General features: G+C 38.3%; 1 protein-coding gene across 7 annotated transcripts; it reads right to left on the reverse strand.

Moving 5' to 3' along the window:
* Window positions 1–3,786: 3,786 nt before the first annotated feature.
* Window positions 3,787–13,768, reverse strand: LOC128686939 (alpha-ketoglutarate-dependent dioxygenase alkB homolog 6). 7 transcript variants are annotated; one of them, XM_053774233.2, is made up of 5 exons: window positions 13,690–13,768; window positions 12,467–12,520; window positions 10,750–10,926; window positions 9,736–9,840; window positions 3,787–4,243 (listed from the first exon to the last, which is right to left on the reverse strand). In XM_053774233.2, exons 2-5 carry the CDS (start codon window positions 12,494–12,496, stop codon window positions 3,869–3,871), a joined length of 687 nt encoding a protein of 228 aa, XP_053630208.1. In that variant the 5' UTR covers window positions 12,497–12,520; window positions 13,690–13,768; the 3' UTR covers window positions 3,787–3,868. The 7 variants fall into 7 exon arrangements, with proteins under 7 accessions (XP_053630208.1, XP_053630207.1, XP_053630205.1 ...); XM_053774232.2 differs by having other exon boundaries at window positions 13,663–13,722; XM_053774230.2 differs by having other exon boundaries at window positions 13,618–13,703.
* Window positions 13,769–14,359: the final 591 nt, after the last annotated feature.

Consider the following 14,359-nt stretch of genomic DNA (forward strand, 5'->3'; position numbering starts at 1 on the left):
GATTGATAAAGCTGGTGATATTAAAAACATGATTTTGCATTTCCCTGAATTGTTCGGTGATGTTCCTAAACGTTGTACTCTGGGTGTACATGACGTTGATGTACAGGGAGCATCACCCATTAAGCAATCACCATATAGGATGAGTCCAACAAAGCATAAAGCATTGAGAAAAGAGGTTGATTTTCTGTTATCTCATGGACTTATTGAGCGCAGAAAAAGTCCATGGGCATCTCCCTGTATTTTAGTGCCTAAACCTGACGGTAGTTTCAGGATGTGCACTGATTACAGGAAAGTGAACTCTGTCACCTTGCCTGATGGTTATCCTCTACCTCGCATTGACGACCTTATTGATCGTGTGTCAGGAGCCCAGTTTGTCAGCCGTTTAGATCTCTTACGAGCCTATTATCAAGTCCCGCTTACTGAACGTGCTCAAGAAATATCTGCTTTTACTGTTCAAGATGGATTGTTTAACTACCCCTTCGGCCTATGTAACGCGGCTTCTTCATTCCAGCGTATAATGAACGAGTTGACCGACAACTTAGAAGGAGTAGAAGCCTACCTTGACGACTTAGTGGTGTACAGTGACGAGTGGGAACAGCACTTGACGCGTCTCAAAGCATTGTTTGAGAGACTGGCGCACTCCAACTTCACTGTTAACTTAGCCAAATGTAGTTTTGGTCAAGCCAAGATTACCTATCTAGGTTTTTGTATCGGCCAAGGTGAGGTTGCTCCTATTGAGGCTAAGGTTCGTGCAATTTCTGAATTTCCAGTGCCACAGGATAGGAAAGGAGTACAGAGATTCCTGGGTATGGCAGGATATTATCGCAGGTTCTGTCCAAACTTTTCTCAGATTGCAGCTCCTCTCACTGAGCGTACTAGTAGCAAAGTTCAGTTCACCTGGACTAGAGATTGTTCAGACTCGTTCAAAAGGTTGAAGCGCTTGCTATCCTCTGCTCCTGTGTTGAAAAGTCCTAATTTCAATCTTCCCTTCTTTTTACATATAGATGCGAGTGGTTATGCAGTGGGTGCTGTGCTGCTTCAACAGTCAACTTCCACTGATATTCTCCATCCTATATGTTACTATTCATCTAAGCTTAAACGACACCAAAAAAATTATGCCACTATTGAGAAAGAGGCTCTAGCTCTTGTGGTGTCCTTGGAACATTTTGACGTGTATTTGGGCACTTCCCCATTTAAAATTAACGTTTTTTCAGACCACAATCCACTCACCTACATAAACACTATGAAAAGTAAAAATGAGGTGGGCCCTCAGAATCCAACCTTATTCTATTAGTATAAAACACATAAGTGGTCATTGTAATGTAATTGCTGACGCTCTGTCTCGTCCTTAATAATTATCAGTTACATTAAATTAACGTAATTTTATGCCCAAATACCTTTTGTTACTTGCTATGTCAAATTCAGTAAAGTAACTTAATCCCTCCAGCCCATATTAACTATATATACTCATGTCTAATTATTATATTTATATATTCACAGTAATGTTGTGTGAGGAGGAGACAAGCTGAGTGTTGAGTGAGTAGTGTGGTGCGGGTGATGTACTGCGTGATGCAACACTGTCCTGCCGCAGACCCCCCCCTCACTACACACCTTAAGCTGTTTCATACTCAGATGTTCATACTGCCTCGCATTCCACAACCACTACTTAAGAGTGGAATGCAGTCTCTACAATGATCGAGCCTCAGTGCCCTCCTTGTCAGCGCTATCCTGTCTCTACACTGATGTACATAACCACGAATATGCAGAGATACGATACTGTGTACTGCCCTAGTACATCCTAGTGACGGACGCTGTGAAATTGTAGAGGTGCTTGGCACAAGAGAGACTCATTAGTATTGATATGAGTAATCAGAAATAATGTGAAAGACATTAATGCAACTCCTAGTGCGACCCTCTGTCGTGTTGGGGGGGGTGTTGCAACCCCTGAATGGGTTACAATGATTATTATGTATATATGTAATGTATATTACCTTTTCATTTAATTTTATATTGCTTATATTTGCGATAATAGCTAAATCGTAAATGTATGACTTTATATTATTACTTGACTGTTATATTGTTATTTAGCTTATGTTGTTAGGATGTATATAAAATGTGCTCAGTTAGTCTTGATTGTCAAACTACTGTAATTATCGCTTGTCGCTCGTTATACTGCCGGCTTCTGAGCTGCAGTTGTACACGTAGCTATCACGTGATCGAGGGGGGGTGTCCTCACCTCTCGTGAAGTTTTCAGTCTGCTCGAGACTCACTTGCTGGTTGGACAGATTGTCTGTCTCATTATTCTTGTTAGTTCTGTAGAACTTTGTTCACAGAACATTGTATAGACTTAGTGATTTTCGAAGTTGTACTGAGGTTGTGTGTCACATAGACACTCTGAACATCTCAGGTCCTTAGCTATAGCTTCTGACCTAATTTTGTACTGGTTCCTGTGTATTGTCACAGTCACAGTTTTTCCTATGCTGAACATAGATTCAGCATTATGGGAGTTTTGTAACTTTTGTGGAGGATCTGCAGATGGTCCCTACTTAGTGTCGTTATATTATTTCCCAGTTCCTGATTCTGTGTCGCAGTCGCTTGATATTGCATTGCTATTGGGCTTAGCATTCTTTGTTGTTCAAGCAGACTGTTCGGGTTGCCAGTCGGTCAAGAAGTTAGTTTATTTGAGGACTTTGTCAGTCACTTGTTTAAGTCTTATTCGAGTCTTGAGACATAGCTAACTACTTAAGAGCACTTACACGCATATACACTTACTTGTACATATTTGTAATATCTTATTAAATGTTAATGTACCTGACGGTACTTAAGAATTATAAATGTGATATGTGCTTTCAGCACAATAATATTGAACTCGATAGATTGATTTTATTTTGATTGCTGTAATTAATTTAATTTGATAATATACCTCTAGACAACTTATAGACTTAATAAATTTATTAAATTTTAATTTCTTTAGTTAGTAGCCTACCAGTTGTAATCCTAAAAAGCTATTGAACCATCCTGAATTTTAATGGATAATTGGACAAGGATACTGACTACTTGTTATGAAAACCCAGTAACAGGCTGGATGCTAGAAGGGCAGTCCTTTCTAGTATTCACTGGAGATCTCTAAGCTTTTAGAATTGCGTTTTTTGTAACACTCAGAGATACGAGTCATGGGTGTCTTTGGGGGAAGCATTAAGCCCATAGGGTTCATAGCACCGAGGGGGAATGTGAGGCAACCAGATTCGATTAAAAAGATCAGGTACAATTCCTTGGATCAAGAGCCCCTCACTGGTATCAAGGAACCTCCCTTGAGGGGAGTTCACAAATCATAGCACAACTCTGCATGACAGTTATCGTACTCATGATGAAATGCTAAATCCTTTAGGGTTATGTAATCCTTTGAGAATTTAAGTCAATCAGGTTTGATTCAAGGAATGGGAGAGTAGCTCCAATATCATGAATCAAAAACCCTTTGCCAGCATCTAAGCACCCTTACTCAAATAATCTGCACATAGAAAAATATGATATTTTGGTCCAACACTAACCCGTCAAAGTTGGACCAAAACACCGTCATATAAGTTTCTTTCTCCTACGTGCAGGTTATTTGTGTATTGTTTCAGTTATGGTATTGCGCATTTTTTATTCTTTCCTCAAGGTCCACCCTTCTGAAGGAACTAGATATTAAAAAAAAAAAAAACATGCAGTTAAACAGTCAGAGAAGCAACACTTGGCTTAATATCACTATCATACCAATTAAGAGGTTTGAAATTAAAATATCACCAGTTCTGGGTAAAATATATTTATTTTAACACAGCATATTTGTAATTTTTAAACACTGGAGAATTACATCATGTCACTCAATTTATCATCTTGCTCTTCCAAACACTAACTTTGCTTTGAGCACTTTTGGAACATGTCTAATGGTTAGGGAAATTCTTTTTCCCCTGGTTAGAACATCCCCAAGCATAGGAGTACACTGTTCAAAATTAAACATATCTTGGGTCACAGTATCTTGTGTGACCTGACTAATGCCATGCAAATAGGAAGTGTACATATCTTCCTTAAGAATGAGGAGACTTCTAGGCTCCAGAAGGAGAGAGCCGATGTTTCGCATGGAAAGGCTTCGTGACTGTTCCATTTCTTCATGTAACTGCAGAGGTGTGTAAAACTCCAGCACTGAGTGACTACCAATATTAATGGTAGTGATGGTTGGGTAGAACATGGGACCATCTACATGGGGCTGAAAAATGAAAAGAATAGAATACAAAGGAGGAACACTGCAGCAGCCTACTGGCCCATACTAGGCAGGTCCTTCTCAACTCAAAACCCAGTGACAAAAATATTTGCCAAACCCATTTTCAGTGTTACCCGGTTCTATGAATCATTCTTTCTAAGATTCATTCTTTAAACTTACTATAAAATAGTCTCTTATTTTATTCCTTCTAATTAGTACTGTAGAATGTTCCATCATTTCTAATTACTGTGGAATGTATGTTTCATTCTCTTTAATTACAGTCCCCTCAAGGGATGTTCCTTGATGCTGGTGAGGGGCTCTTGATCTAGGAAATTGGATCTGTGCTCCAGTTCCCTGAATTGAGCCTGAATACCTTCCATTCCCCCTCCACAGATACTGTATAATCCCTATGGGTTTAGCACTCCTACATGATTACAATAATTTTAATTACAGTACATGTACTGTACTATAGATTACTATCATTATTATTCAATCCATCCTCCAAATTTTTTATCATTCATGGGAATACACATGCTTGAAATGTCCTGAAACTCTATGCACTATCTGGCATTAGCCTTCATTTTTTCAATGTCATTATTATTGCGTAACTATACAGAAATATAAGTTAATATATGAGGCATTTTACGGCAGAAAATAACAAACTTCAAATTCAGACAGTGGAGAAAAGCGCAGTCATGCGGGAGATCGGAGCTATGCAGCTCAAGTTACTATATTTTGTTATAGGGCTCTGAGCCTAACAAAGAAGTGGAAGACAGTATTTACAGTCCCACAAACAACTGAGACACTAAGAAATTTGTTTATTCACTAACTCAGATTTTGGCCATGTTTGTGCTTACTCTACGTTTTGCCATGCAACGTCTCACATGTAATGTAAACAAACTGAAAATAACATATACATGTACCATATTTTCTGGGATATTAAGCGTGCTTTTTTCCCCACAAAAAGTCTTTGAAAATCAGTCTGCTCCTTATACGATCAAGGTCAGGGTCAAAGGTAGGTTTTGGGTTATGTTTTAGCAGTTTTTACTAATGTTACATTACAAATGCGGGACATATTATCATTTCTGGACTATTTCGAGCACACAGAAATGATGAATGTTTCAGCGAGGAGAAGGCTGGAGGCAGTGGAGATGTCATGTCTGAGGGCAATGTGTGGTGTGAATATAATGCAGAGAATTTGTAGTTTGGAAGTTAGGAGGAGGTGCGGGATTACCAAAACTGTTGTCCACAGGGCTGAGGAAGGGTTGTTGAGGTGGTTTGGACATGTAGAGAGAATGGAGCGAAACAGAATGACTTCAAGAGTGTATCAGTCTGTAGTGGAAGGAAGGCGGGGTAGGGGTCGGCCTAGGAAAGGTTGGAGGGAGGGGGTAAAGGAGGTTTTGTGTGCGAGGGGCTTGGACTTCCAGCAGGCATGCATGAGCGTGTTTGATAGGAGTGAATGGAGACAAATGGTTTTTAATACTTGACGTGCTGTTGAAATGTGAGCAAAGTAACATTTATGAAGGGGTTCAGGGAAACCGGCAGGCCGGACTTGAGTCCTGGAGATGGGAAGTACAGTGCCTGCACTCTGAAGGAGGGGTGTTAATGTTGCAGTTTAAAAACTGTAGTGTAAAGCACCCTTCTGGCAAGACAGTGATGGAGTGAATGATGGTGAAAGTTTTTCTTTTTCGGGCCACCCTGCCTTGGTGGGAATCGACCAGTGTGATAATAAAAATAAAATAATATAAATATAGGTAGTAGGTTGGTAGACAGCAACCACCCAGGGAAGTACTACCGTCCTGCCAAATGACTGTGAAACAAAAACCTGTAACTGTTTTGCATGATGGTAGGATTGCTGGTTTCTTTTTCTGTCTCATAAACACGCTAGATAACAGGGATATCTTGCTTCTCCTACTTACACTTTGGTCACACTTCACAGACACGCACATGCATATATATATATACATACATCTAGGTTTTTCTCCTTTTTCTAAATAGCTCTTGTTCTTTTTATTTCTTCTATTGTCCATGGGGAAGTGGAAAAGAATCTTTCCTCCGTAAGCCATGCGTGTCGTATGAGGCGACTAAAATGCCGGGAGCAATGGGCTAGTAACCCCTTCTCCTGTATACATTTACTAAAAAAGAGAAGAAGAAAAACTTTATAAAACTGGGATGCTTAAATGTGCGTGGATGTAGTGCGGATGACAAGAAACAGATGATTGCTGATGTTATGAATGAAAAGAAGTTGGATGTCCTGGCTCTAAGCGAAACAAAGCTGAAGGGGGTAGGAGAGTTTCAGTGGGGGGAAATAAATGGGATTAAATCTGGAGTATCTGAGAGAGTTAGAGCAAAGGAAGGGGTAGCAGTAATGTTAAATGATCAGTTATGGAAGGAGAAAAGAGAATATGAATGTGTAAATTCAAGAATTATGTGGATTAAAGTAAAGGTTGGATGCGAGAAGTGGGTCATAATAAGCGTGTATGCACCTGGAGAAGAGAGGAATGCAGAGGAGAGAGAGAGATTTTGGGAGATGTTAAGTAAATGTATAGGAGCCTTTGAACCAAGTGAGAGAGTAATTGTGGTAGGGGACCTGAATGCTAAAGTAGGAGAAACTTTTAGAGAGGGTGTGGTAGGTAAGTTTGGGGTGCCAGGTGTAAATGATAATGGGAGCCCTTTGATTGAACTTTGTATAGAAAGGGGTTTAGTTATAGGTAATACATATTTTAAGAAAAAGAGGATAAATAAGTATACACGATATGATGTAGGGCGAAATGACAGTAGTTTGTTGGATTATGTATTGGTAGATAAAAGACTGTTGAGTAGACTTCAGGATGTACATGTTTATAGAGGGGCCACAGATATATCAGATCACTTTCTAGTTGTAGCTACACTGAGAGTAAAAGGTAGATGGGATACAAGGAGAATAGAAGCATCAGGGAAGAGAGAGGTGAAGGTTTATAAACTAAAAGAGGAGGCAGTTAGGGTAAGATATAAACAGCTATTGGAGGATAGATGGGCTAATGAGAGCATAGGCAATGGGGTCGAAGAGGTATGGGGTAGGATTAAAAATGTAGTGTTAGAGTGTTCAGCAGAAGTTTGTGGTTACAGGAAAGTGGGTGCAGGAGGGAAGAGGAGCGATTGGTGGAATGATGATGTAAAGAGAGTAGTAAGGGAGAAAAAGTTAGCATATGAGAAGTTTTTACAAAGTAGAAGTGATGCAAGGAGGGAAGAGTATATGGAGAAAAAGAGAGAGGTTAAGAGAGTGGTGAAGCAATGTAAAAAGAGAGCAAATGAGAGAGTGGGTGAGATGTTATCAACAAATTTTGTTGAAAATAAGAAAAAGTTTTGGAGTGAGATTAACAAGTTAAGAAAGCCTAGAGAACAAATGGATTTGTCAGTTAAAAATAGGAGAGGAGAGTTATTAAATGGAGAGTTAGAGGTATTGGGAAGATGGAGGGAATATTTTGAGGAATTGTTAAATGTTGATGAAGATAGGGAAGCTGTGATTTCGTGTATAGGGCAAGGAGGAATAACATCTTGTAGGAGTGAGGAAGAGCCAGTTGTGAGTGTGGGGCAAGTTCGTGAGGCAGTAGGTAAAATGAAAGGGGGTAAGGCAGCCGGGATTGATGGGATAAAGATAGAAATGTTAAAAGCAGGTGGGGATATAGTTTTGGAGTGGTTGGTGCAATTATTTAATAAATGTATGGAAGAGGGTAAGGTACCTAGGGATTGGCAGAGAGCATGCATAGTTCCTTTGTATAAAGGCAAAGGGGATAAAAGAGAGTGCAAAAATTATAGGGGGATAAGTCTGTTGAGTGTACCTGGTAAAGTGTATGGTAGAGTTATAATTGAAAGAATTAAGAGTAAGACGGAGAATAGGATAGCAGATGAACAAGGAGGCTTTAGGAAAGGTAGGGGGTGTGTGGACCAGGTGTTTACAGTGAAACATATAAGTGAACAGTATTTAGATAAGGCTAAAGAGGTCTTTGTGGCATTTATGGATTTGGAAAAGGCGTATGACAGGGTGGATAGGGGGGCAATGTGGCAGATGTTGCAAGTGTATGGTGTAGGAGGTAGGTTACTGAAAGCAGTGAAGAGTTTTTACGAGGATAGTGAGGCTCAAGTTAGAGTATGTAGGAAAGAGGGAAATTTTTTCCCAGTAAAAGTAGGCCTTAGACAAGGATGTGTGATGTCACCGTGGTTGTTTAATATATTTATAGATGGGGTTGTAAGAGAAGTAAATGCGAGGGTCTTGGCAAGAGGCGTGGAGTTAAAAGATAAAGAATCACACACAAAGTGGGAGTTGTCACAGCTGCTCTTTGCTGATGACACTGTGCTGATGAATGTTGCAGCGAGGAGAAGGCTGGAGGCAGTGGAGATGTCATGTCTGAGGGCAATGTGTGGTGTGAATATAATGCAGAGAATTTGTAGTTTGGAAGTTAGGAGGAGGTGCGGGATTACCAAAACTGTTGTCCACAGGGCTGAGGAAGGGTTGTTGAGGTGGTTTGGACATGTAGAGAGAATGGAGCAAAACAGAATGACTTCAAGAGTGTATCAGTCTGTAGTGGAAGGAAGGCGGGGTAGGGGTCGGCCTAGGAAAGGTTGGAGGGAGGGGGTAAAGGAGGTTTTGTGTGCGAGGGGCTTGGACTTCCAGCAGGCATGCATGAGCGTGTTTGATAGGAGTGAATGGAGACAAATGGTTTTTAATACTTGACGTGCTGTTGAAATGTGAGCAAAGTAACATTTATGAAGGGGTTCAGGGAAACCGGCAGGCCGGACTTGAGTCCTGGAGATGGGAAGTACAGTGCCTGCACTCTGAAGGAGGGGTGTTAATGTTGCAGTTTAAAAACTGTAGTGTAAAGCACCCTTCTGGCAAGACAGTGATGGAGTGAATGATGGTGAAAGTTTTTCTTTTTCGGGCCACCCTGCCTTGGTGGGAATCGACCAGTGTGATAATAAAAATAAAATAATATAAATGCATAACGGAAAATTTGTGTGAAACTCGGTGCCCTAATTGTAGAACAGAAAGTATTATTATAATCATGGTAAGTGCTAAACCCACAGCAGTCATAAAGCACCTGGGAAATAGGGGGTAATTAAGTTTGATCCAAGGAAGGTAGCTTCAATTTCTCTGAGCAAGAGCTCTTCAGCATCATGGGCACATTACTGTGAATGTATAGGATAATTCTAAACTAAATTAATGAAAATTTCTGTAAATTCTGAATCTAAAAGTAACAGCATTTTAATATGTATTGGCAGAGATAATTTAAAAAAATTCATGCACTACATATCCTCTACAATCATTTATGTCTACTCCAAGGATTTGGCTAAATTTAATTTTTTTTAGGTTTATTTCTAAAATTAAAATGAAATTTTAAAACTGTTGAGGAAAATGCTTTATAAAGCTCAACAGTGTAAAGTAAAAATGATAAAGAATTAATGCATTCATTTGAAAAGTAACAAAAATAACTGTAGAGAAAGTGTTGGTAATACAGTACCATTATACCCTGGCCAGGGAGGTACTCATTCACAAGTACATGGTTTGGTATCTTGTCTTCAAAGGCTCTTAGTGTAGTTATCTTGTCCATCTGCTCCTGTAACCACTGAAAAATGAATAGATTAATATGTATGTACTATATATACAATTCTGTATAAGAATAAAAGTTTAATTTTTTAAACTCAACAGCTGTCTAAATTATTGTATTCGCAAGAGAAGCACTAATTCCAGGTGGCAACATAGTTTAAAACATTAAGTGCACAAACTGAATGAGTAGCATGTGAAAAATATAATCTCTTACAATAGCTATAGGAAATTATTAACACCAAAAAATACTCTCTGGTTCATTAAAAGAGTACAAGTGAACAATACACTTGTTTGTTGCATTTATGGATTTAAAAAGACTTTAGGATGAACAGGGAAGCAATGTGGCAGGAATTCCAAATGCATGAAGTAGGTGGTGAAGGAGGGGTTTGTGAGATGGTTTGATAATTTAGGACAGTAGGACAGCCTGACCAAAATTGTGTACAAATCCGGGGTAGATGGAAGATGTAGGCCTGTAGAATAGGTCATAGGGAGGGTGTGAAAGTTTTAAGTGGTAGAGACTTGAGCATCCAAGTAGGCATGAGTGAGTCTGTTAGACCGAAGTGAGTGGAGATGAGAGATTTTGGGATTTAACATGATGCTATCATTATCAGGGTAAGATATATGAAGAGATTAAGGGGAAACTGATCAGTCAGATCTCAGTTCTAGATGTATGCTGAACAGTAAGTGCACTCTGAAAGAAGGATCAAGAAGTTACAATTGAGGTCATTTGAATAGTTTCATGCACTTCTGGCAAGACAGCAAAAAATGGCTAAGGGGATGAAAAAAAAAAGTTTTTGCATCAACTGCAAACACATAAAAGTTGATCAACTCTGATGGGTCATTTACATATTCAGCATCAGTAAAAATAGCGTCAATCTAGTTTTGATGTACAAAATATATTTGTGTGTGTTCATAGTTTAATACTCACAGATGGAATAGGCTCTTCAACCATTCCTTTAGGGTGAGGCAGTCCTCCCCAGTTCTGCAGCCGTCGGTGTGCAAGTTCCTTCCATTTGGGCTTGGGAGCTGCATAAATTTGCTGCATAAGATATTCCTCCTCATTTTGTGTGATGAAATTTGGGATGTAATATGCAGCAGCTGGAGCCTGATTAAGCAGAAACTGTATCAAAACTCTTACATATAACATAGAAATAGGTTCATTCTATTGAAGAAATCTGCAACTCATCTAGGATATCCTTACTGTAGTTAAACTGTGAAATTGTAGTTAAACTATGTGATGCAGTTAAACTGTGAAATGGATTTAAAGTCCATTCCAGTTTACAAAGTTTGATTAATAAATTTCTCACTAAATTTAACTTTTGTTTAACTTACCCTTTGCTGTTATGACAGTTAACTAAATCCTGCAAAACCATAGAAAAAGTTACTACACTTTATTTAACATGGCTATAATTTACAAAAGTAGCAAAAATAGCTATAAAAATATACACTATAAATAATTTAACTGACAATGGGATATTTATACTGCATCTTTATTTAGCACCTGATGCCAAGTGACTTTCTAATGCAGTGGTATTACACTTTTTTTTTTTTCACAAAATTTCCAGTATAACAGTAATATTTTGTGAAGGGATTCAGAAAAACCAGTTAGCTGGATTTGAGTCCTGGAGGCAGAAAGTACAATGCCTGCACTTTAAATGAGGGTTGGGGATATTGGCTGTTTGGGCACCTCAACAAAGACAATGATTATGTGTGAATGATGGCGAAAGTGTTGAATGATGGTGAAAGTGTTGAATGATGGTGAAAGTGTTGAATGATCATGAAAGTGTTGAATGATGGTGAAAGTGTTGAATGATGGTGAAAGTGTTGAATGATGGTGAAAGCGTTGAATGATGGTGAAAGCGTTATTCTTTTTTAGGTCACTCTGCTTCAGTGGGAGACAGTTAGCATGTAGAAAAAAAAAACAGTAACACAAAACTAACAATGTGGATTAGAAAAGGAAAAATATGTTGCATTGTGTGTGAGCACTACTCCGCTATGACTTAAAATTAAAGTTACAGTGGTACCCTGAATTTCAAACAGCTCCCAACTCGACCAATTATGTAAGTATATTATTGTAAGTGCTTTTGTAAGTGTATTTTTGGGGGGTCTGAAACAGACTAATCTAATTTACATTATTCCTTAAGGGAACAAATTCATTCGGTAACGGCACTTGAACAGCCTTCTGGAACGAAGAAAGTTCAAAACTTGGGGTACCACTGTATTTCAGTAAAAGTAGATAATTTAAGTTCATGAATTTGGAAGACTGCAAATCTGAAAGTTTGACTATATTATACTGTAGTAATCCAGACTATATTTTCTTGTGACTGGTCAATTTTTTTTTAGTTGACATACAAGAAATTAAAATGATAGCTGCAATAACAACCGGAGTGATCAAATCTATTCTCATTATTCGTCATTTGCCAAATAGTCCTCCATTTCTTAAATCAGTACAGTACTGGTATAGCCACCCTTCAAGGGCAGTAAGGGCTCTTGATTCGGATCAAGCCTCATTAATTCACATTTTTCCAGGCACTTAACGGGTTTAGTGCTTCTTTGTGAATACGTATAAGAATAACAGCTCTAGTTAGTACTGAATACAATAGTGCTAAAGTTAAAACAGCAATCCAATACTGTACTGTACTCACATTCTGTACTCTATACTCCTTGTAACACATTATGGGGAAATCTTTATAGTGCGTCTGAGGAAAGAAAGGATGATATTAATAGTGATAAAACTTGAGTCATTATTATAATTGCTATAAGCAAGTCACTTACGTTTGTTAGGTTTAAAGCCTGCCCACTTAGGTTTATTATGTTTAAAGCCTGTCCACTTAAGTGTATTAGGTTTAAAGCCTGTCCACTTAAGTTTATTAGGTTTAAAGCCTGTCCACTTAAGTTTATTAGGTTTAAAGCCTGTCACCCACACAGAAATTATTAAAGTCACAACCTATCCAGACATTATTAATAATAAAACTAACTACAGCATAGTAATATGTAAATAAAGAACAAGAAGAGAAATATTAGAAAATAATGTTGTAGAGGTTTGAGTGAAGCTCATGGTAGAACTTTAAGTTATACCATGAATTAAGGAAAGATCCTGGACTTCACCTTACAAAACAAGGCAAATGTGATAGTAATTATGGACAAGGTAGATTATAGTGGAAAAATAACCATGTTATCAGAAGACGGGGAAACTTATGTGCTTCTTAAGTGTACCTGTATCTAAATAAACTTAATTACTAATCTCCCTGGAGGGGTACAGTGTCTACACTGCATCAAGTCTATCTCTGCCATAAATATTGTAAAAAACTGTTAGTATACATAATGGAAATAAGTCATATTGACACTGTTGGGTTAACGTATGTTAAATGTAAATAATTTAGCAAAATGTACGCCAACATTTATCCTCAGAATAAAGACAGAGAAAGAATACATTGATGACTTTGCAAGGTTATTTGTAATGTTAAACTCGTAGGAGTCACACACTGCCTGTGGAATGGGAGGTAATCAGCTTCAAGGGAAGATAAAATAGCTCTACCTCCTTGGATCATGAACCCTCTTTAATTATTATTATTATAATCAAAAAGAAGCGCTAAGCCACAAGGACTATACAGATAAACCTTTAAGTATTTGTCCTGAATAAAGCATCACGTGATAACACGGTATACATTCACTACATATACATGGATACAGTGAGTTATGGATATTAACTTTAGATACAAAGAAGGACAATCTGCATATTTAAAGAAAAAAACGAGAGCTAAACCCTGTGTTCACAGAGCACTACAATATTAACAGTGTGTTGTTGTTGATGGGGTTTATAGGGCCACTGGCAGCTTACGCCAATATTAACAAGGAATGTGTTAACCTCTTGTTGGTTTATAGGGCCACTGGCAGCTAAGACCGTATTGAACCCCGCTTCACATTTAACCTGTGAAGGAAGTTTTTTCAGGTACAGTGAAGGAAGTAAATAAGTTTATTTAGGCACAGGTACAAATAAGTATAATTATCATACATAGTGTAAATTACATAGGGTAACCCAAGAAAGTCAGTGTTCAAAGAGACCTATATCAATATCACTATCCACTTCTTCATTCCTTCTCCCTTACTCGGGTCTCTGCCCTTCTGTCGTATATATACTGGCTCTTTTACCTTCCTGTAAAGATGAAATGCTTATAATCGTAACCATAATTTTTAAAAGGACGGAGGGGTAAGCCAGCAGAAGGCCTCCGTCAGGTGACCAAAAGCTTCATCTGTGGGTCATCAAACGACTAAGACCCGCGTCAGGAAACACTTTTCTTGTTTCCTGACATACTTTACTTAACCTAACCTTCGTGTGTTGGTGTGTGACTAATTAATGATCCAAGTTGGACTGAAACGCAGTTATAAGTTCTTTTCTCCTATGTGAGAATTATTTGTGGAATATCAGTTTTTACAGTCATTCAGTGTATATACACTGAACGTACTTTAATCATTATATTAACAATTAAAATATTTTTTATTTGTGTTCTGTGGTTATTGAGACAGACACTGATAAC

This window comes from Cherax quadricarinatus, chromosome 7 (assembly GCF_038502225.1).
Source record: "Cherax quadricarinatus isolate ZL_2023a chromosome 7, ASM3850222v1, whole genome shotgun sequence".
Lineage (NCBI taxonomy): Eukaryota > Metazoa > Arthropoda > Malacostraca > Decapoda > Parastacidae > Cherax > Cherax quadricarinatus.